The 24,503-nt window shown below is 41.0% G+C and overlaps 1 protein-coding gene across 2 annotated transcripts in view; it reads left to right on the forward strand.

Moving 5' to 3' along the window:
• Positions 1-24,503, forward strand: part of ARID1A (AT-rich interaction domain 1A) — a 502,854-nt gene that overhangs the window by 114,161 nt on the left and 364,190 nt on the right. For both annotated transcript variants that reach the window (XM_053706985.1, XM_053706984.1), the window contains exon 5: positions 5,528-5,768. In XM_053706985.1, the coding sequence (XP_053562960.1) occupies positions 5,528-5,768 (241 nt within the window). The remainder of the gene's footprint in view (positions 1-5,527; positions 5,769-24,503) is intronic.

Genomic DNA, 24,503 nt, shown 5'->3' on the forward strand with positions numbered 1-24,503 from the left:
CCAGAAGTAATGATGACCCGTGGACTGACCACACTACAGGAGAAAGGAATTTATCAGGTAAGCATAAATTTTGTTTTTCCTATGCTTAAGTGGAAAATGCAAGAGGAAAATTTAGAGATTCGGATAGTAAGGATTCTGCTACACCTGCTACTCCCCAGGTAGCCTCTGAGGGTGAAATCTCAGATTCAGACTGTATAATTCCCTCATCTGATGCTGAAGTAGTGTCCTTCCGATTCAAGCGTAAACACCTTTGTGTATTGTTAAAGGAGGTTTTGGCTACTTTGGACGACTCAGATGCTTCTGTTGTTGTTAACCCTAAGAAGTCTACTAGGCTTAATATCTGCTATGATGTGCCTTCCACTGTGGAAGGGTTTCCTCTTCCAGAACGTGCAATGGAGATTATTTTACAGGAATGGGAGAATCCAGGGATACCTTTTTCCCTGTCTTTTTAAAAAGATGTTTCCTGTCGCTGACTCCATTACAGCCTCTTGGCGCACGGTGCCTAAAGTTGAAGGGGCTATTTCTACTCTCGCTAAGAGAACTATGATCCCTGTAGAGGATAGCTGCTCTTTTAAGGATCCCATGGACAAAAAGCTGGCGGCTTATTTGAAGATGTATGTTAATCAATGTCTTCAATGGCAACCGGCAGTTTGTATTGCCACTGTGTCAAGTGCGGCATCTTATTGGTGCAACATCTTGTCTGATTCAATTTTTGTAGAGACTCTTTTGGATCAGATCCAAGACTTGATTAAGGCTCTCAAGCTAGCAGATTGCTTTTTTTTTTTTTTTTGATGCTACCATGCAGGTTATTAGACTAGGAGCCAAGTTATTGGTTTTCACTCTTAGCCCGCAGGGCGTTGTGACTAAAATCTTGGTCAGCTGATGTTACCGCCAAGTCCAAGCTTCTGGTGCTTCCTTACAAGGGTAAGACCTTGTTTGGACCTGGTCTGGCAGAAATTGTTTCGGGTGGAAACGGTTCTTTTCTACCTCAATATAAGAACAGACCTCAAGGACTTCAAAGTAATTTTCGTTCCTTTTGTAACTTCAAAGGAAGGTCTTCCTCTTCCAAGTAGGAACAGTCCAAGTCTTCTTGGAAGACCAATCAGTCTTGGATCTAGGGGAAGCAATCAAAGAAACCAACAGCTGAGTCTAAGTCAGCATGAAGGGTTTGCCCCGATCTGGGATCGGATCAAGTAAGGGGGCAGTCTTTCTGGTTTTTTTTTTCAAGCATGGATTTGAGATGTCCCAGATCCCTGGGCTGTGGACATAGTATCTCAGGGTTACTAGATAGAATTCAAATCTTTCCCTCCCAAGGGCAGATTCCTCCTTTCAAGATTATCTGCAGTCCAGATAGAGAGGCATTCTTGAAATGTGTTTAGGACCCTTCCTCACTGGGAGTGATAGTTCCAGTTCCAGTAAGGGAACAGGGCCTAGGATTCTATATAAATCTGTTCATGGTTCCCCCCTCAAAAAAGGGAACTTTTTGACCTATTCTAAAGTGTCTAAACTAGTTTCTCATCGAACCATCCTTCAAAATGGAAACCATTAGTTCCATTCTTCCCTTGGTCCAAAAGGGTCAGTTCATGACGACCATAGACCTGAAGGATGCCTATCTTCATGTTCCCGTTTACAGGGATCTTCACAAGTTCCTGAGATTCACCTTTCAGTTTATGGCAGGTCTCAGGGGAATTGCAGTGGCGCCCTACCTGGACGACGTATCGGTTCAGGCACCAGAACTTCAATAAGCAAACTCTAATACTGAGATTTTGTCTCTTCTAAGTTGCCACGGATGGAAGATGAATCTTGAAGAGTTCCCCTGTTCCAGCTACAAGGTTGTTTTTCTTAAGGACCATTATAGATTCCCTATCTGAGAATTGTTCTGATGGAGGTCAGAAAATCCAAAATTTTTTCCTCGTTTCTCTCTGCTGTCTGTCTGGCCATCAGTGGCTCAATGTATAGAGGTAATTGGTCTGGTCGTTTTCATTAACATCATTCCTTTTGCTCGATTCCATTTGAGAGCTCTGCAGTTATGCATGCTCAGAAAATTGGAACGGGGACCTTTCAGATCTATCTCAGAGGATAGATCTAGACCAGTTGACAAGAGACTCTATTCCGTAGTGGCTTTCTCAGAAGCATCTGTCTCAGGGCACATGCTTCCGGAGACCTTCCTGGCTGATTGTAGCCTCGGACACTAGCCTGCCGGGCTGGGGAGCAGTCTGGGACTCGTTAAGGCGCAGGGACTATGGACTCGACAGGAGTCTGTTCTCAACCCTAAAGATATTTATGGGGAGAGCAATTTACAATGCTCTGATGGCTTGACCTCCGTTGTCCTTAGCCCAGTTTCTCAGGTTCCAGTCGGACAATATCACCTCAGTGGCTTACATCAACCACCTGGGAGGAACTCTGAGTTCCTTAGCCATGAAGGAGGTAGCTCGGATTCAGTGGTCGGAAGCTCACAATTGCGGTCTTTCTGCCATCCACGTTCCAGGTGTGGACAACTGGGAAGCGGATTTTCATAGCAGACAGACATTTCATCCCCGGGAGTGGGTACTCCATCCGTAGGTGTTTGCCAGGTTAACCCTTAAACGGGGGAGCTAAGAGTTTGATCTGGTGGCATTTCGGCAGAACACCAAGCTTACAAGGTACAGTTCAAGGTCGAGAGATACACAGACCACCCTGATAGATGTTCTGGCGTTTCCTTGGGTCTTCAGTCTGGTATATCTGTTTCCTCCGTTTGCTCCCCTTCCACAAGTCATTGCTCCTATCAAACAGGAGAGAGCATCGGTAATCCTAATAGCTCCTGTGTGCCCTCGCAGAATCTGGTATGCAGACCTAGTGAAGATGTCATCTCTTCCACCTTGGAGGCTGCCTCTGAGGAAGGATCTTCTAACTCGTTGTCCATTCCTTCATCCAAATCTCGTTTCTCTGAAGCCGACTGCTTGGAGATTGAACACCTAGTTCTGTCTAAGCATGGTTTTTCTGGGTCGGTCATTGAGACCATGATTCAGACTTGCACACCAGTTACTAGAAAGGTTTTTCTTCAAGGTATGGTGTAAATACATTTTTATTGTTGTGAATCCAAGGGCTACTCTTGGAGTAGGGTTAGGATTCCTAGGATTTTGTCTCTTCTCCAGGAAGGTCTGGAGAAAGGATTGTCAGCCAGTACTCTGAAGGGTCAGATTTTTGCATTATCTATTTTGTTTTATTGTCTGGAGGATTTGCCAGATGTTCAATCCTTTTTGTCATGCCCTGGTCAGAATCTGGCCTTTTTTTTTTTTTTAAGTCTGTTGCTTCTCCTTGGAGCCTTATCCTTGTTAAGGTTTTGCAGCAGGCTCCATTTGAGCCTTTGCATTCCATAGATATTAAATGGATACTGAACTCAGAAGTAAATTAGAAAGTTGCTTAAAATTGCATGCTCTCTGAATCAAGAAAGAAAAAAAATATTTTTTTTTGTTTTCTTGCTATCCTTATTTAAAAAAAGAAGACATCTAAGCTAAAGAGCCAGCAAAGTTTGGGTTAATAACCATGGACAGCACTTGTTTATTGGTGCTGTCCAATTGGCAAGGACAACCCAGGTTGTTCACCAAAAATGGGCCGGCATCTAAACTTACATTCTTGCTTTTCAAATAAACATACCAAGAGAATGAAGAACTTTTTATAATAGGAGTTAATTAGAAAGTTGCTTAAAATTGCATGCTCTATCTGAATCACGAAATAATTTTTTTGGGTTCAGTGTCCCTTAAAATTATCTTGGAAGATTCTCTTATTGCTATTTCTTCTGCTCGGAGAGTCTCGGAACTCTCGGCGTTGCAATGATTCACCTTACCTTATTTTTTATAAGGCAGTTCTTCGTATTAAGTTGGGTTTTCTTTCTAAAGTGGTTTCAGATAGATATAATCCTTCTCATAAGGAGCATTTGTTGCACAACTTGGATGGTGTGCGTGCTCTGAAATTCTACCTACAGACAACTAGGGATTTTCGCCAGTTCTCTGTCCTGTTTGTCTGCATAGCATAAAGGTCAGAAAGCTACTGCTACGTCTTTTTCTCTATGGTTGAGAAGTATAATTCATTTTTCTTATGAGACTGCTGGTCAGCTCCTTCCATGAGGGCTGTCTCCTTTTTGGGCTTTCAAAAATGAAGCTTCTGTGGAACATATTTGCAAGGCTGCAACTTGGTCCTCTCTGCATACTTTTTCCAAATTTGATTATTTTGCCTTTGCTGAGACCTCTCTTGGGAGATAGGTTCTGTAAGCGGTGTTTGCCTGTCTTGTTATATCCCTCTCTAGTCATGTGTCCTCTAGCTTGGGTATTGGTTCCCACTAGTAATTGATGATGTTGTGGACTCTCCATATCTTAGGAAAGAAAACAAAATTTATGCTTACCTGATGCATTTCTTTCTTTTCAGATATGGAGAGTCCACAACCCCACCCTTAAATTTAAGGCGGTTATTTTTTTTACTAAACTTCAGGCACCTCTACGCCTTTTTGTTTTTCCATTTCCGGTCGAATGACTCTGGATTATGGGTTGGGGAGTGACGCAACAGCTTTGCTGTGGTGCTCTTTGCCTCCCCCTGCTGGCCAGGAGTGATATTCCTACTAGTAATTGATGACGACGTGAACTCTCCATATCCGGAAAGAGAAATTTATCAGGTAAGCATAAATTTAGTTTTTTTAAAGTGAAAAGTAGTGCGGTCTGTTTTTCAGTTTTTTATAATTTGCAGCGTAGCTGTTAGTGTTTGGTTATTTATGTACATTTAGTGAAACTTTTCTTTGACTTTCAAAGCATGAAAAATATGGCATGTTTTGGTACTTTTGAAGTTCCCACCTTTTTTAAAAAAAATTCTGCAATTTGACTTTGGACAAGTACCACTGTTCTTTGTAGTTTATGTTTCATATTTGCATTTAATATATTTCATCTCTGGACTGTTGTATGGAAATACAGTAAGCAGAGTGTCTTTTTATTCTAATTGTGGCTGGGTCACTGTTAAATCACACTGATTATAAAATTTGTTTTGTTTTTTTTCGTTAAAGGGATAGAAAAGTCCAAATTAAACTAGCATGATTCAGATAAGAGCATGTCATTTTAAGACATTTCTAAATGAATTTCTATTTTCAAATGTGCTTTGTTCTTTTGGTATCCCTTGTTCAAAACTAATACGCACATATCTTACACTAGTGGGAGCTGGCTGCTGATTGGTGTCTGCACAAATTTGTCTCATGATTGGCTAACCGGATGTGTTCAGCAAGCTGCTTGTAGTGCAATGCTGTTTATTCAGCAAAGAATAACAAGAGAAGAAAGCAAATGTGATAATAAGTGAAATTTGAAGTTGTTTAAAATGTATGTTCTATACAAATCATGAAAGAGAACTTTGGGATTTTCTATCCCTTTTTACCACCTTGGCAAAGTGAACAAATTTCTACAGGGATGATTTTATTTGAATTTGAAACATAGATTATCATGTTTACAAATTTGAAAATTGTGTGATTTGTCTAAGTTGATTAAATCTGTACTTTCCTTTTATGTTCCAGGATCTCTCAGGCTCAATTGATGACCTCCCAATGGGCACAGAAGGGGCACTAAGCCCAGGAGTCAGCACTTCGGGTATCTCTAGCAGCCAGGGAGAGCAGAGTAACCCAGCCCAGTCCCCCTTCTCACCTCACACATCTCCTCACTTACCTGGCATTAGGGGACCTTCTCCATCCCCAGTGGGTTCCCCAGCTAGTGTGGCACCTTCCCGCTCTGGACCCCTCTCGCCAACATCTGTTCCTGGTGAGTATGTGTTTTTTGTAGGGAACAGAATAGAGCTGAAATGAAAGGTTTGATAGACACGAGTGGACGATCCGTAGGCTAAGTTGCTTGAGCCGTATCAATGTAGTTGGTGTTTAAAAGATAGATATATAGATATAGATAAAAAAAAATAATAGTTTGACTTGTTGTGAAGCCCAGATTTCTTTCATAAAGGTGGTGAGTCTACGAGCCATTACTCCTGAGAATTCCACTCCTGACCACTAGGAGGAGACAAAGATGTTCCCCCTTAGCATGTAAGCCTATGAGCCCAGCTGCTTTGTAGATAATCTTCTTGAGAGCTGATTTTAAACAGTAACATTCTTAAATGTGCCCTCTATCACTTTCTCTTATAATTACCTTGCATACTAGACCCATGTTTTGGAATCGGTTGGCGCTCTTCAAATAACTGATAATAAAACTCAGAGCCCTTGTATACCCTCCCAACTACCCTGTTAAGTGTCTTATCTTTACCTCCCCTGGAGGAAGGTGAAGAATGGAGGTGCTCCTGGTGTTCTGTGAGGTGGGTTCTCATACCGATTTGAGGCCCATTTTGCCCTCAGAGAGCTACTGTTTGGACAGAGGGAAGCTTATGGAGTATTGGGTATTGCCACAATTACACCCAGCGGGAGTTAGTCACAGGTCTGCCACAGGTGTCGTGGGAACTGGTCCCTCCTGTTGGATCTTAGTTATACTACACATACGCATGTCCTCTGCTGTTATGCGTGCAGCACTGGATTGGCTGTCTACCGGAATCAGTTGTACAGATGTGCACGTATTGGCTTTTTAGCATGCTTCGGTTTTGATTATGTAGACTATTTGCGTGCCTCAGCCGTTGGCGCATTTATCAGTTAATGCTATAGTTTATGGGATATGCACGTAGGTCTTCCCCCTCTGCGCTACTGGGCTGTGTGCGTACATTGCTAATTTTCCACAACATTATATAATACATAGCGCTCCCCGGTTTGCTTTTGCTTTATCTGGTGGAGGAGGTAAGATTTTCAATACTGTAAAGCTGCTTACTTTTCAGTGTATTTAATGAAAGGTTTTCTGCTTATGTTTTTTTTGTTTAAATCCTTTATTTGCCTATTTAACTTATTTTCAGTGGTTTTCAGTCTAGGCCTGTTTTTTTGCGGAGCAGTATGGGTTCTGTTCCCACTACTTTGCAAGTTTGATGTGATTTCTATCCCCCCCCTGCTCATCTTTGCAATTCTTGTAAGGATCATTTATTGCATTATATTCAGGCCAATGCTGCTCTTGCTTCTAAGGGTATTGGATCTATACTGTGGAGTTCTTCAGATTTTGCTCCAGAATTTAAAATTTTTGTACATTCTAGGTCTGAAATGTTGGAGGCTATACCTCGTCCAAGTAAATTTAAAAGGTCGGTTTCTGATAATTCTTCCTCTAGCTTATCTGATTTAAATAGATCTAAGTGTTTTAAGCTGCATGTTTTAGACTTTGGTTCATCTGATTTGTCCTCAGAGGGTGGGGTATGTTCAGATGATCAGGAGTCTGTCTCTGATCAAGATACAGAAACATCCACTTTTCTGTTTAAACTAGAACATCTTCATTCTCTTCAGAGAAGTTTTATGTACCTTAGGTGGTTTAGGATCCTAATGTTCTAGCGGCTAAGTCTGTCAAGAAATTGGATTTGATTTTTAAACCTACTGCTAATCACTAGAGGTTTTTCTTGTTCCTGGTGCTGTCTCTGAAACTTCTAAAGAGTGGTCTAAGCCTGGTATCCCTTTTTAATCCAGCTTTAAAATTGAAAAATGTTTCCTTTACATGCTCTTAACAAAGAGCTTTGGGGAACTATTCCTTAGGTAGATAGGGGCTATTCTTACTTTGGCTAAACATGCTATTTCTCCAACATAGGTGTGTCCGGTCCACGGCGTCATCCTTACTTGTGGGATATTCTCTTCCCCAACAGGAAATGGCAAAGAGCCCAGCAAAGCTGGTCACATGATCCCTCCCAGGCTCCGCCTACCCCAGTCATTCTCTTTGCCGTTGTACAGGCAACATCTCCACGGAGATGGCTTAGAGTTTTTTAGTGTTTAACTGTAGTTTTTATTATTCAATCAAGAGTTTGTTATTTTGAAATAGTGCTGGTATGTACTATTTACTCAGAAACAGAAAAGAGATGAAGATTTCTGTTTGTATGAGGAAAATGATTTTAGCAACCGTCACTAAAATCCATGGCTGTTCCACACAGGACTGTTGAGAGCAATTAACTTCAGTTGGGGGAACAGTGAGCAGTCTCTTGCTGCTTGAGGTATGACACATTCTAACAAGACGATGTAATGCTGGAAGCTGTCATTTTCCCTATGGGATCCGGTAAGCCATGTTTATTAAGATCGTAAATAAGGGCTTCACAAGGGCTTATTAAGACTGTAGACTTTTTCTGGGCTAAATCGATTCATTATTAACACATATTTAGCCTTGAGGAATCATTTATTCTGGGTATTTTGATATAATAATATCGGCAGGCACTGTTTTAGACACCTTATTCTTTAGGGGCTTTCCCAAATCATAGGCAGAGCCTCATTTTCGCGCCGGTGTTGCGCACTTGTTTTTGAGAGGCATGACATGCAGTTGCATGTGAGAGGAGCTCTGATACTTAGAAAAGACTTTCTGAAGGCGTCATTTGGTATCGTATTCCCCTTTGGGCTTGGTTGGGTCTCAGCAAAGCAGATACCAGGGACTGTAAAGGGGTTAAAGCTAAAAACGGCTCCGGTTCCGTTATTTTAAGGGTTAAAGCTTCCAAATTTGGTGTGCAATACTTTTAAGGTGAATTTTGAACAATTCCTTCATGTTTTTTCGCAATTGCAGTAATAAAGTGTGTTCAGTTTAAAATTTAAAGTGACAGTAACGGTTTTATTTTAAAACGTTTTTTGTACTTTGTTATCAAGTTTATGCCTGTTTAACATGTCTGAACTACCAGATAGACTGTGTTCTGAATGTGGGGAAGCCAGAATTCCCATTCATTTAAATAAATGTGATTTATGTGACAATGACAATGATGCCCAAGATGATTCCTCAAGTGAGGGGAGTAAGCATGGTACTGCATCATTCCCTCCTTCGTCTACACGAGTCTTGCCCACTCAGGAGGCCCCTAGTACATCTAGCGCGCCAATACTCCTTACTATGCAACAATTAACGGCTGTAATGGATAATTCTGTCAAAAACATTTTAGCCAAAATGAACACTTATCAGCGTAAGCGCGACTGCTCTGTTTTAGATACTGAAGAGCATGACGACGCTGATAATAATGGTTCTGAAGGGCCCCTAACCCAGTCTGATGGGGCCAGGGAGGTTTTGTCTGAGGGAGAAATTACTGATTCTGGGAACATTTCTCAACAAGCTGAACCTGATGTGATTACGTTTAAATTTAAGTTGGAACATCTCCGCATTCTGCTTAAGGAGGTATTATCCACTCTGGATGATTGTGACAAGTTGGTCATCCCAGAGAAACTATGTAAAATGGACAAGTTCCTAGAGGTCCCGGGGCTCCCAGAAGCTTTTCCTATACCCAAGCGGGTGGCGGACATTGTTAATAAAGAATGGGAAAGGCCCGGTATTCCTTTCGTCCCTCCCCCCATATTTAAAAAATTGTTTCCTATGGTCGACCCCAGAAAGGACTTATGGCAGACAGTCCCCAAGGTCGAGGGAGCGGTTTCCACTTTAAACAAACGCACCACTATACCCATAGAGGATAGTTGTGCTTTCAAAGATCCTATGGATAAAAAATTAGAAGGTTTACTTAAAAAGATGTTTGTTCAGCAGGGTTACCTTCTACAACCAATTTCATGCATTGTCCCTGTAGCTACAGCCGCATGTTTCTGGTTCGATGAGCTGATAAAGGCGGTCGATAGTGATTCTCCTCCTTATGAGGAGATTATGGACAGAATCAATGCTCTCAAATTGGCTAATTCTTTCACCCTAGACGCCACTTTGCAATTGGCTAGGTTAGCGGCTAAGAATTCTGGGTTTGCTATTGTGGCGCACAGAGCGCTTTGGTTGAAATCTTGGTCAGCTGATGCGTCTTCCAAGAACAAGCTACTTAACATTCCTTTCAAGGGGAAAACGCTGTTTGGCCCTGACTTGAAAGAGATTATCTCTGATATCACTGGGGGTAAGGGCCACGCCCTTCCTCAGGATCGGCTTTTCAAGGCAAAAAATAAACCTAATTTTCGTCCCTTTCGTAGAAATGGACCAGCCCAAAGTGCTACGTCCTCTAAGCAAGAGGGTAATACTTCTCAAGCCAAGCCAGCTTGGAGACCAATGCAAGGCTGGAACAAGGGAAAGCAGGCCAAGAAACCTGCCACTGCTACCAAGACAGCATGAAATGTTGGCCCCCGATCCGGGACCGGATCTGGTGGGGGGCAGACTCTCTCTCTTCGCTCAGGCTTGGGCAAGAGATGTTCTGGATCCTTGGGCGCTAGAAATAGTCTCCCAAGGTTATCTTCTGGAATTCAAGGGGCTTCCCCCAAGGGGGAGGTTCCACAGGTCTCAGTTGTCTTCAGACCACATAAAAAGACAGGCATTCTTACATTGTGTAGAAGACCTGTTAAAAATGGGAGTGATTCATCCTGTTCCATTAAGAGAACAAGGGATGGGGTTCTACTCCAATCTGTTCATAGTTCCCAAAAAAGAGGGAACGTTCAGACCAATCTTAGATCTCAAGATCTTAAACAAGTTTCTCAAGGTTCCATCGTTCAAGATGGAAACCATTCGAACTATTCTTCCTTCCATCCAGGAAGGTCAATTCATGACCACAGTGGATTTAAAGGATGCGTATCTACATATTCCTATCCACAAGGAACATCATCGGTTCCTAAGGTTCGCATTCCTGGACAAGCATTACCAGTTCGTGGCGCTTCCTTTCGGATTAGCCACTGCTCCAAGGATTTTCACAAAGGTACTAGGGTCCCTTCTAGCTGTGCTAAGACCAAGGGGCATTGCTGTAGTACCTTACTTGGACGACATTCTGATTCAAGCGTCGTCCCTTCCTCAAGCAAAGGCTCACACGGACATTGTCCTGGCCTTTCTCAGATCTCACGGATGGAAAGTGAACGTAGAAAAGAGTTCTCTATCTCCGTCAACAAGGGTTCCCTTCTTGGGAACAATAATAGACTCCTTAGAAATGAGGATTTTTCTGACAGAGGCCAGAAAAACAAAACTTCTAGACTCTTGTCGGATACTTCATTCCGTTCCTCTTCCTTCCATAGCGCAGTGCATGGAAGTGATCGGTTTGATGGTAGCGGCAATGGACATAGTTCCTTTTGCGCGCATTCGTCTAAGACCATTACAACTGTGCATGCTCAGTCAGTGGAATGGGGACTATACAGACTTGTCTCCGAAGATACAAGTAAATCAGAGGACCAGAGACTCACTCCGTTGGTGGCTGTCCCTGGACAACCTGTCACAAGGGATGACATTCCACAGACCGGAGTGGGTCATCGTCACGACCGACGCCAGTCTGATGGGCTGGGGCGCGGTCTGGGGATCCCTGAAAGCTCAGGGTCTTTGGTCTCGGGAAGAATCTCTTCTACCGATAAATATTCTGGAACTGAGAGCGATATTCAATGCTCTCAAGGCTTGGCCTCAGCTAGCGAGGTCCAAGTTCATACGGTTTCAATCAGACAACATGACAACTGTTGCGTACATCAACCATCAGGGGGGAACAAGGAGTTCCCTAGCGATGGAAGAAGTGACCAAAATCATTCTATGGGCGGAGTCTCACTCCTGCCACCTGTCTGCTATCCACATCCCAGGAGTGGAAAATTGGGAAGCGGATTTTCTGAGTCGTCAGACATTGCATCCGGGGGAGTGGGAACTCCATCCGGAAATCTTTGCCCAAGTCACTCAGCTGTGGGGCATTCCAGACATGGATCTGATGGCCTCTCGTCAGAACTCCAAAGTTCCTTACTACGGGTCCAGATCCAGGGATCCCAAGGCGGCTCTAGTGGATGCACTAGTAGCACCTTGGACCTTCAAACTAGCTTATGTGTTCCCGCCGTTTCCTCTCATCCCCAGGCTGGTAGCCAGGATCAATCAGGAGAGGGCGTCGGTGATCTTGATAGCTCCTGCGTGGCCACGCAGGACTTGGTATGCAGATCTGGTGAATATGTCATCGGCTCCACCTTGGAAGCTACCTTTGAGACGAGACCTTCTTGTTCAGGGTCCGTTCGAACATCCGAATCTGGTTTCACTCCAGCTGACTGTTTGGAGATTGAACGCTTGATTTTATCGAAGCGAGGGTTCTCAGATTCTGTTATCGATACTCTTGTTCAGGCCAGAAAGCCTGTAACTAGAAAGATTTACCACAAAATTTGGAAAAAATATATCTGTTGGTGTGAATCTAAAGGATTCCCTTGGGACAAGGTTAAGATTCCTAAGATTCTATCCTTCCTTCAAGAAGGATTGGAAAAAGGATTATCTGCTAGTTCCCTGAAGGGACAGATTTCTGCCTTGTCTGTGTTACTTCACAAAAAGCTGGCAGCTGTGCCAGATGTTCAAGCCTTTGTTCAGGCTCTGGTTAGAATTAAGCCTGTTTACAAACCTTTGACTCCTCCTTGGAGTCTCAACTTAGTTCTTTCAGTTCTTCAGGGGGTTCCGTTTGAACCCTTACATTCCGTTGATATTAAGTTATTATCTTGGAAAGTTTTGTTTTTAGTTGCAATTTCTTCTGCTAGAAGAGTTTCAGAATTATCTGCTCTGCAGTGTTCTCCTCCTTATCTGGTGTTCCATGCAGATAAGGTGGTTTTACGTACTAAACCTGGTTTTCTTCCAAGAGTTGTTTCTAACAAAAACATTAACCAGGAGATTATCGTACCTTCTCTGTGTCCGAAACCAGTTTCAAAGAAGGAACGTTTGTTGCACAATTTGGATGTTGTTCGCGCTCTAAAATTCTATTTAGATGCTACAAAGGATTTTAGACAAACATCTTCCTTGTTTGTTGTTTATTCCGGTAAAAGGAGAGGTCAAAAAGCAACTTCTACCTCTCTCTTTTTGGATTAAAAGCATCATCAGATTGGCTTACGAGACTGCCGGACGGCAGCCTCCCGAAAGAATCACAGCTCATTCCACTAGGGCTGTGGCTTCCACATGGGCCTTCAAGAACGAGGCTTCTGTTGATCAGATATGTAGGGCAGCGACTTGGTCTTCACTGCACACTTTTACCAAATTTTACAAGTTTGATACTTTTGCTTCTTCTGAGGCTATTTTTGGGAGAAAGGTTTTGCAAGCCGTGGTGCCTTCCATTTAGGTGACCTGATTTGCTCCCTCCCTTCATCCGTGTCCTAAAGCTTTGGTATTGGTTCCCACAAGTAAGGATGACGCCGTGGACCGGACACACCTATGTTGGAGAAAACAGAATTTATGTTTACCTGATAAATTACTTTCTCCAACGGTGTGTCCGGTCCACGGCCCGCCCTGGTTTTTTTAATCAGGTCTGATAATTTATTTTCTTTAACTACAGTCACCACGGTACCATATGGTTTCTCCTATGCAAATATTCCTCCTTAACGTCGGTCGAATGACTGGGGTAGGCGGAGCCTGGGAGGGATCATGTGACCAGCTTTGCTGGGCTCTTTGCCATTTCCTGTTGGGGAAGAGAATATCCCACAAGTAAGGATGACGCCGTGGACCGGACACACCGTTGGAGAAAGTAATTTATCAGGTAAACATAAATTCTGTTTTTTCTTCTTGAGGTTAGTACTACTTTTAAAGACCATATGGCTAGGAAGTTTAGCCTTTCCATAGGGAAGGCTTTTCAGCAAATGGGTTTCCTTTTTAGGCCAGCAATTAGCATTGCTTGTGTGGCTGGAACCTCTATTTTTAATTGTGAAAGCCTATCTGAGCAGTTTCATATGAATCTGCTGGTGAAGTTTCAGAATCAATTAAGACTTCTAAGGTCAGCTAATGTGCTTTCAATTGTGACGCTGTTAAGATTGATGCAAAAAATGATGTAAACAATCTTGACCAGGAGTCTTGTGATATAAACCATGCCGGTTGACCATGATTTCAAACTTTAGACTTTTTGTCCCTTCTTTTTCAGGGAAAAATTTTGTTTGTACCTGGTCTGGATGCTTTTCTCCTTCAGAACAAGAAGTTGAAGGTTAAGATCAGGACTTTTAACAGTTTTAGTCTCTCTCGTCAATCCAGGAACCAAAAATTCTCCTCTTCCACTCAGGAGCAGGACTCCAGATTTTCCTGAAAGCCAAAAATCAAATTGTAACAAGTCTAAATCCTCTACTTAGGTATGTGTGAATTGTATCGCCTAAAGAATTGGACTTTGAAGTTTTGGTTGCCAGGCAGTTTTTTTTTTTTTTTTTTTTATAGCCCGTTAGGCAAGCAGACAGCCCTGTCTTATCACCTATTATCTCATCTCTGCACCCCAAACTACATACTAGGATTGTCGTCCAGAAATGTGCTCCAGCATTGCTGCAGTATCCTGCAGGGAGTGTTGGTTATAGGGAGCGTGCAAAAGTCTTAGGCCACCATTAGATTTGTAGTTTTTGCAATGGTATAATGACCATATACAATTTCTCTTTATTAGAATACAACCAGAAAATACAGGATATTTTTATACAGTGTTAAAAAACAGAAAATACTGCTTCTATATGCTAAAGTAGTATTTAGTGTGACTCGCACTTGAGCAATAGCAGGTACCTGGCTCTCGTGAACTTGAATGGAACCCTAATTAATGTAATTGCAAACACCTGTATTTGTCCTATGTCATGTCAAAATAACTGCTTGGAAAAAGGTCCATTACACCAGGTTTATGCAAGACATGGTTGGGCATTACATACACATTTGGTAGGAGTTTAATTCGTTTGGCATTTTGAATGGAATGATGTTGTTGAAAATTGGTCTCATTAGCAAGCTTCCAAAGATCACAGAATTTGACAGACATAAAATCATACTTTTGCGTCAGCAAGGCCACTCTCAAAGGAAAAACGGCAAGCGACCTAGATACTCAAGATGTGTTGTTCTATCTGTTATAAAGAAATTTGAAGAATCAGGAGAGGTCAAAGACAAAAAAGGGACTCTAACGCCAAGAAAACTTTCAATATCTGATTAGAATTTTCCTACGGATTTCTTCTTTGAGAGACCGGAAGAAGTCTAGCAAGGACCTGACTCTGCATCTGGCAGCTAAATCGTGATGCCAAGTTGACTCTAATACAGTACGAAGAAGCTTGGTCATGAATGGTCTTTATTTTTCAGCATTATAACGATCCCAAGCACACTGCTAATGCAGTGAAATCATAATTGGGAGAGAAACAGCTGTTAAAACAGACAGTCATGGAATGTCCAGACATAATTATTATAGAGGCAGTATGGGATCAGAGAAAGAAATGTCAACCGAAGTCTAAAGAACTACTCTGGCAAGTGCTGAAAGAAGCCAGGTATAATATACCAGAAGATTACTTCAGGACAAACTCCCCAAAAGAGTTCAAGATGTGCTTAGTGCCAAGGGAGGTCACACTGAATACTGACACTTGCCTGAAGAAGCCATTGTGTTCTGTTTATTTTGTGTGTATGTACATATTTCCTGTTTGTATCTTAATAAAGAGACCAAAAAATAAAATATGGATGGTCATGAAAACTTAGAAAACTAGTAATTCTCTCATGCGCTGTGCTTAATATTGCAATTTGTATTATGCAAAGAAAGTCTCTCCTGGATTATTATTTAAGCTTTGGCTGCTGTTTCAAGTGACCACTACCACCTGTGGAGACAATGAAAGAAAAAAAGAGCAATTCACAGTGCGCCAAGGCATGAGAAAGAAGAGGAAAAAAACTTATGGTGTAGTATTTTAACGTAACTGCCGCCTTCATAGTAGGCAAAATAAAAAACTTGCTCACCTGTTTCAACCAAATGTTGCGCCTGAAGGGGAATAATTTCCCTATATGTGCTAAAGATGTAGGTATCTCAGTCTGTATCCTTTGCCTCCACCTCTTGTGGTATGGTAGGTTACTTCCTTTTTTAGAGATGCAAGGCCAATCCACTTATGTGTTTTTTTGTTTTTTTTACATTTTATTATAAACTAGTCCTAAAGCCCGTGTACACGGGCCAATTTTTGCAGTACAGCGGTTCCACTCCTTGCTCTCTCTCTATCCCCCCTCTTTTCTGCTCTCTCTCTATCCCCCCTCTTTTCTGCTCTCTCTATCCCCCCTTTTATAGTATAGGATTAGTTGTAACTTCAGAACACTCCTATAACTAGAAGGAATCCAAAATGTTCTTCAGTATGTCCGGTTTGGATTTTGCGTGCTGGTAGCTAATTGCAAATTCCCTTGTAGAGTCCATGGGGTGGGAATCCTTCCTGAGTGCAGAAGGATTTTGTGAGAGGGTATGTCAGATTCTCCACTCCTACTTCTGTTCATTACTTTGTTTTCCTAGCAACTAGCCTGTCATTGAGGTTGAAATAGGTGAGCAAGTTTTTATTTCACCTACTTTGAAGGCAGTTACTTGAAAATGCTACACCATAAGTTGTAGTTTTTCTCTTCTCATTCTGCTATATATAGATACATATAGATACATATAGAGAGAGACCAAGATTTAGAGACCAGGCAATTCATCTATAAAACTTCACCTGATTTAGTGTCCACCCCAGCATTGTACTGCTTGTGATCTGATAATTACTCTTGCCTGGGGTACAATTAGTGTGATTGCACAACCCTTTTTAAGTATCGCACCTAATCGGCAGCTTACATTCATACCTTCATCTATTGGGCTCAGAGCTAACAATTACCATTGTGATTATTTCTTTATATATCATATATATTTTATGTCAAATTACCATAAATCATGTTTGGGATCTGCAGCTGTAGCTCCAACAATTTCTGAATGTAAATACAGCTATACTACAGCAGCTCAGGGCATTATGAGCAGCTCACCAGTAACACTGCTTACCCCACCACTATACCACGTCTCACCAACTGTCATGCTTTCTTCTCTCTGTGCAAGCCTTAAAGGGACACTGAACCCAATATTTTTTCTTTCTCAAATCAGAGCATGCAATTTTAAGCAACTTTCTAACTTACTCCTATTAAATTTTCTTAATTCTCTTGATTTTATTTGAAAAGCAAGAATGTAAGTCTAGACGCCGTCCCCTTTTTGGTGAACAACCTTGGTTGTTGCTGATTGGTGGATAAATTCCGCCCACTAATAAAGTGCTGTCAATTGCTCTGAACCAAAAATTGGCTGGCTCTTTAGCTTAGATGCCTTATTTTTCAAATAAAGATACCAAGAGAACAAAGACAAATTAATAGGAGTAAATTAGAAAGTTGCTTAAAATTGCATGCTGTATCTGAATCATGAGAGAAAAAATGTGGGTTCAGTGTCCCTTTAAGATACATGGAGAGAGAGAATGTGTAAGGACAAGTTGATTGAGTTACTTTAGTCCCTTGGACAAGTAGTTTTTTTTTTCTTCTGTTTTTCCCCCCTAATTTACACACCCTTGCATGACGGTACACCCCCTCTGAACCACAATTTATGGTAGGGGGCTGATTATGCCTTTTTCAGGGGGTTTGGTTTCAATCTGTTCAAAATCCATTGGTTCTAAATATAGCTTCCCAGGGATACAGAATTGGTTTCAAATGAAGGCCTCCCAGGGGAAGGTTTCTTCTGTATTCTGTTTGTCTCCTCGCTCAAGACAAAGGTTTGACAAAAGGTATAAAATACCGGTGCTGAAGTTTATTTTTTTGAATCAAGGCTTACTAACGCCACTCTTGCCATTAACCATAATCTTATTCACAATGGGTAATATACTAATAATGTTAATTTAAGACGCAGGAGACCAGATAGCAGCATTATAGATACAGCGGTCTCTGAGATCACTTTAGCTTCCACTAAACTCTTTAAAAGTCCCAGCTGTAGAAAACATAATTTATGTATGAATTTACTTTTTATTTTCTTTCATATTGGCAAGAGTCCATGAGTTAGTGACGTATGGGATATACAATCCTACCAGGAGGGGCAAAATTTCCCAAACCTCAAAGCCTATAAATACACCCCTCACCACACCCACAATTCAGTTTAACGAATAGCCAAGAAGTGGGGTGATAAAGAAAGGAGTAAAAAGCATCAACAAAGGAATTTGCAAAGAATTGTGCTTTATACAAAAAATCATAACCACCATAAAAAGGGTGGGCCTCATGGACTCTTGCCAATATGAAAGAAATGAATTTATCAGGTAAATTCTTACATAAATTGTTTTCTTTCATGTAATTGGCAAGGGTCCATGAGCTAGTGATGTATGGGATATCAATACCCAAGATGTGGAACTCCACGCAAGAGTCACTAGAGAGAGAGGGATAAAATAAACAGCCATTTTCCGCTGAAAAAATAATTCACAACCCAAATTATAAGTTTAATTTCTTAAATTCATTCTTAAAAGCCCACAAAGTGGAAACTGATCTAGTAGAATGAGCTGTAATTCTCTGAGGCGGGGTCTTACCCGACTCCAAATAAGCTTAATGAATCAAAAGCTTTAACCAAGAAGCCAAGGTAAAAGCAGAAGCTTTCTGACCTTTCCTAGGACCAGAAAATATAACAAATAGATTAGAAGTCTTCCTAAAATCTTTAGTAGCTTCAACATATTTCAAAGCTCTTACCACATCCAAAGAATGTAAGGATCTTTCCAAAGAATTCTTAGGATTAGGACACAAGACAGGGACAACAATTTCTCTATAAATGTTGTTAGAATTCACAACCTTAGGTAAAAATTGAAATGAAGTCCGCAAAACCGCCTTATCATGATGAAATATCAGAAAAGGAGATTCACAAGAAAGAGCAGAAGAGATAGCCAAAAGGAACAACACTTTCCAAGAAAGTAGTAGTTTAATGTCCAAAGAATGCATAGGCTCAAATGGAGGAGCCTGTAACGCCTTCAGAACCAAATTAAGACTCCAAGGAGGAGAAATTGATTTAATGACAGGCTTGATACGAACTAAAGCCTGTACAAAACAGTGAATATCAGGAAGTTTAGCAATCTTTCTGTGAAATAAAACAGAGCAGAGATTTGTCCCTTCAAGGAATTTGCAGATAAAACATTATCCAAACCATCCTGAAGAAACTGTAAAATTCTAGGAGTTCTAAAGGAATGCCAAGAGAATTTGAGAAGAACACCATGAAATGTAAGTTTTCCAAACTCGATAATAAATATTTCTAGAGACAGATTTACAAGCTTGTAACATAGTATTAATCACGAAGTCAGAGAAACCTCTGACATAGCACTAAGCGTTCAATTTCCATACCTTCAAATTTAATGATTTGAGATCCTGATGGAAAAATGGACCTTGAGACAGTAGGTCCGGCCTTAACGGAAGTGGCCATGGTTGGCAACTGGATATCCGAACAAGATCTGCATACCAAAACCTGTGTGGCCATGCTGGAGCCACCAGCAACACAAACAATTGTTCAATGATGATTTTGGAGATCACTCTTGGAAGAAGAACTAGAGGCGGGAAAATGTAAGCAGGTTGATAACACCATGAAATTGTCGGCGCATCCACTGCTTCCGCCTGAACATACCTGGACAGGTATCTGGGAAGTTTCTTGTTTAGATGAGAGGCCATGAGATCTATCTCTGGAAGACCCCACATCTGAAAAATCTGAGAAAACACATCTGGATGGAGAGACCACTCCCCCGGATGTAAAGTCTGACGGCTGAGATAATCCGCCTCCCAATTGTCTACACCTGGTATATGCACCGCAGAGATTAGACAGGAGCTGGATTCCGCCCAAGCAAGTATCTAAGATACTTCTTTCATAGCTTGGGAACTGTGAGTCCCACCCTGATGATTGACATATGCCACAGTTGTGATATTGTCTGTCTGAAAACAAATGAGCGGTTCTCTCTTCAACAGAGGCCAAAACTGAAGAGCTCTGAGAATTGCATGGAGTTCTAAAATATTTATTGGTAATCTCGCCTCTTGAGATTTCCAAACCCCTTGTGCTGTCAGAGATCCCCAGACAGCTCCCCAACCTGAATGACTTGCATCTGTAGTTATCACAGTCCAGGTTGGCCGAACAAAAGAAGCCCCTTGAACTAAGCGCTGGTGGTTTAACCACCACGTCAGAGAGCATAGAACATTGGGATTTAATGATATTAACTGTGATATCTTTATATAATCCCTGCACCATTGATTCAGCATACAAAGCTGGAGAGATCTCATGTGAAAACGAGCAAAAGGAATCGCTTCCGATGCTTCTTTCATGAGGCCTAAAACTTCCATGCACATAGCCACGGAAGGGAATGACTGAGACTGAAGGTGCTGACAGGCTGCAACCAATTTCAAACGTCTCTTGTCTGTTAAATTCAGTGTCCATGACTCTGTCTCTATCTGGAAACCTAAAACCTCGAGAAACGTTTTGGTAAATTGATCCTCCAACCATGTTTTCGAAGAAACACTAGTTGATTCGTGTGAGATTCTGCAGAACGTAAAGACTGAGCTAGTACCAAGATATCGTCCAAATAAGGAAACACTGCAATACCCTGTTCTCTGATTACAGAGAGTAGGGCACCTAGAACCTTTGAAAAGATTCTTGTAGCTGTTGCTAGGCCAAATGGAAGAGCAACAAATTGGTAATGCTTGTCTAGAAAAGAGAATCTCAGGACCTGATAATGTTCTGGATGAATCGGAATATGAAAGTATGCATCCTGCAAGTCTATTGTGGAGATATAATGTCCTTGCTGAACAAAAGGCAGAATAGTCCTTAGTCACCATCTTGAAAGTTGGTACTCTTAAATAACGATTCAACATTTTCAGATCCAGAACTGGTCTGAATGAATTTTACTTCTTTGGGACAATGAATAGATTTGGATAAAACCCCAGACCTTGTTCCTGAAAAGGAACCGGCATGATTCCCCCTGATCACTCCAGGTCTGAAACACACTTCAGGAAAGCTTTTACTGGATTTGCTGGGATGAGTTAGAAAAAAAATCTTTTCACAGGAGGTCTTACTCTGAATCCTATTTGATACCCTTGAGAGACAATGCTCTGAATCCATTGATTTTGGACATAATTTATCCAAACATCTTTGAAAAACCTTAATCTGCCCCCTACTAGCTGAGCTGGAATGAGGGCCGCACCTTCATGCGGACTTAGGGTCGGACTTTGGTTTCTTAAATGGCTTGGATTTATTCCAATTTGATGAAGGCTTCCAATTGGAAGCAGATTCCTTGGGGAAAGGATTAGATTTTTGTTCCTTATTTTGACGAAAGGAACGAAAACAGTTAGAAGCCTTAGATTTACCCTTAGTTTTTTTTTATCCTGAGGCAGAAAAACTCTTTCCCCCAGTAATAGTTGAAATAGAATCCAACTGAGAACCAAATAAATTATTACCTTGGAAAGAAAGAGATAGTAATCTAGACTTAGATGTCATATCAGCATTCCAAGATTTAAGCCACAAAGCTCTTCTAGCTAAAATAGCTAAAGACATGGATCTAACGTCAATTTTGATAATATCAAAAATGGCATCACAAATAAAATGATTCGCATGTTGCAGTAAGCAAACAATGCTAGATATGTCAGAATACAATTGTTGCGCTAAATTTTCCAACCAAAAAGTTGATGCAGCCGCAACATCAGCCAAAGAAATTGCAGGTCTGAGCAGATGACCTGAATATAAATAGGCCTTCCTTAGATAAGATTCAAGCTTCCTATCTAAAGGATCCTTAAAGGAAGTACTTTCTTCCATAGGGATAGTGGTACGTTTAGCAAGAGTAGAAATAGACGCATCAACTTTTGGGGACTTTTCCCCAAAACTCTATAAAAAATTGCTGGTAAAGGATACAATTTTTTAAACCTTGAAGAAGGAATAAAAAAGTACCTGGCTTATTCCATTCCTTAGAAATCATATCAGAAATAGCATCAGGAATAGGAAAAAATAGGAAAAAAACAGCATTTAAACGTTTACTAGACTTAACGTCAAGAGGACTGGTTTCCTCAATATCCAAAGTAATTAACATTTCTTTTAATAAAGATTGCATATACTCCATTTTAAATAAATAAGTAGGTTTGTCAGTGTCAATATCTGAGGAAGGATCTTCTTTATCAGATCCTCATCAGGAGGATAAATCATTGTGTTGTCGGTCATTTGAAATTTCATCAACTGAGTGAGAAGTTTTAAAAGACCTTTTTACGTTTACTAGAAGGTGGAAATGCAGACAAAGCCTTCTGAATAGAATCGGTAACAAATTCTTTAAAATTCATAGGTATAGCATATTTACATTAGAAGTTGAAGGAACTGCAACTGGCAATGTACTATTACTGATGGACACATTATCTGCATGTAAAAGTTTATCATGACAACTATTACAAATGACATTCGGAGATAAAATTTCCACAATCTTACAACAAATGCACTTTGCTGCCTGACATCGGTTCTACCAAAGCTAAGTTCCAACAGATGCTTCTGAGGCAGGATCAGATTGAGACATCTTGCAAAATGTAAAAGAAAAAACATATAAAGCAAAATTATCAATTTCCTTATGACAGTTTCAGGAATGGGAAAAAAATGCAAATAGCATAGCCCTCTGACCTAGAAAAAGGCAAGAGGCAAACGGCAATGGGGTATTAAATTAATGAAAAATTTGGTGCCAAGTATGACGCACAACGTAACTGAAAATTTTTAGGCGCCAACAATATCCGGAATGACACACTCGCGTCACTAACAACGCAACTGTGTGTAAGGCTTCGGCATCAATTAAGACGCCGGAAATGACCAAGTTGCGTCAACGGACGTACTTTTCGCGCCAAAAAATTATCGCGCCAAAAATGACGCAATAAAGTCTAGCATTTGGCGCACCCGCAGGCCTAATACCGCCCGCAATTTGCAAGAAAAAATTTAGTCAATTTGAAAAAAAGACTAAACCCCAGGTAAGAAATTTTTTTCTTAATGTTTATTTTCCCTAAATATGAAACTGACAGTCTGCACAAGGAAATATATTTGCCATGAGTCGGGTTCATGTAAGTACAATACATATATTTAGAACTTTATATAAATGTATAAAGTGCCAAACAATAGCTGGGGTGTCTTAAGTAATAAAAAAACATACTTACCGAAAGACACCCATCCACATGTAGCAGATAGCCAAACCAGTACTGAAACAGTTATCAGTATAGGTAATGGTATATGAGAGTATATCGTCGATCTGAAAAGGGAGGTAGGAGATGAATCTCTACGACCGGTAACAGAGAACCTATGAAATAGACCCCCGTTAGGGAAATCATTGCATTCAATAGGTGATACTCCCTTCACCATCCCTCTTACATTCGCTGTACTCTGAGAGGAATCGGGCTTCAAAATGCTAAGAATCGCATGTCAACGTAGAAATTTTAGCACAAACTTTACTTCACCACCTCCATAGGAGGCAAAGTTTGTAAAACTGAATTGTGGGTGTGGTAAGGGGTGTATTTATAGGCATTTTGAGGTTTGGGAAACTTTGTCCCTCCTGGTAGGATTGTATATCCCATACGTCACTAGCTCATGGACTCTTGCCAATTACATGAAAGAAAGCAGTTTTTGTCCAGCCTCCACTCCTAGTTGTACTGTCATCCACCGTGGTGATATAAGCTGATTTCACAAGGTCTGTGAATGTTGCAAACTCAAAACCGCACTGCTCCGTTTACCTCCAGTGATGATGCTCTGTGGGAGGGCACTGATATCAATATGCTGCCGAGGTCCTTCAATCCTAGCTGTGGAGATGTTGGGAAGTCTTGCCTTGCGTTTACTCCTGCATCTGACACTAGAGAAGTTTAGCAGTTGGCAATCAGTGAAAAGGTCTCAGCATGTAATCGGCAGTCAAGCAATGCCATGCTTATTTCAATTGCTGGTGTTATTGTCAATTGCTGGTGTTAACATCAATAGTGCTAGTATGCAACGGTACTCCATAGAAGAAATTTGCTAACATACATTTCACCTGATTTAGGCTTCTTACGGGCTTATTTTTTCTGTTTCATGTTCAGAAGTATCCTGTAAAGGCAGGAGCCTTCTTTCAGTCAGTGTTTAGATTTAGAGTCTTTCAAAATAGTAGTCAAAGCTCTTTATTGTTTCCAAGAAGGAGGGAGCTTACAGACCAGTTATAAATTTAAAGACTTGAAACAAGTTTCTGAGGGTTCCTTCTTTCAAGATTTAGACAGTTTGGACTATACCTTTCTTCTTGTTCAGCAATGGCAGTTTGTCTACAAAAGATTTGAAGGATGCTTATCTTCATATCCTTATACACAAGGATCGCCATCAGTTTCTAAGATTTGCATTCCTGGATAAGCACTTTCAGTTTGTGGTTCTTCCATTTTGGTCTGGCTATTACTACTAGAATTTTTTACAAAAGTACTGGAAATGTTCTGATCTGTAATAAGGGTAATTCAGGGGTTTCTAAGCTGAACAATATCTTGGTGCAGGCTCCATCTTTACATATAACAGTATCTCATACTGACAATTTTCCAGAGTTCTTTCTCCTCAGTCCAGGGTAACTTTCCTAGATTTTTCAATAGTGTCTCCATGAGACTTTTCTTGACTGATCAAAGAAGGCTGAAGTTACTGAGCTTGTTCTATTCGGTCACTTCCTTATCCCTCTATAGCTCTTTGCATGGAGGTGATGTGGTGGCTTACTTAAATTACCAAGGGGGAAATCAAAGTTCACTGGCGATGGGGGTGGTGTCCTGGATTTCGACTTGGGCAGAAAGTAACTTTTGTACAATTTCTGCAGT

The sequence above is a fragment of the Bombina bombina genome, chromosome 3 (genome assembly GCF_027579735.1).
Source record: "Bombina bombina isolate aBomBom1 chromosome 3, aBomBom1.pri, whole genome shotgun sequence".
Lineage (NCBI taxonomy): Eukaryota > Metazoa > Chordata > Amphibia > Anura > Bombinatoridae > Bombina > Bombina bombina.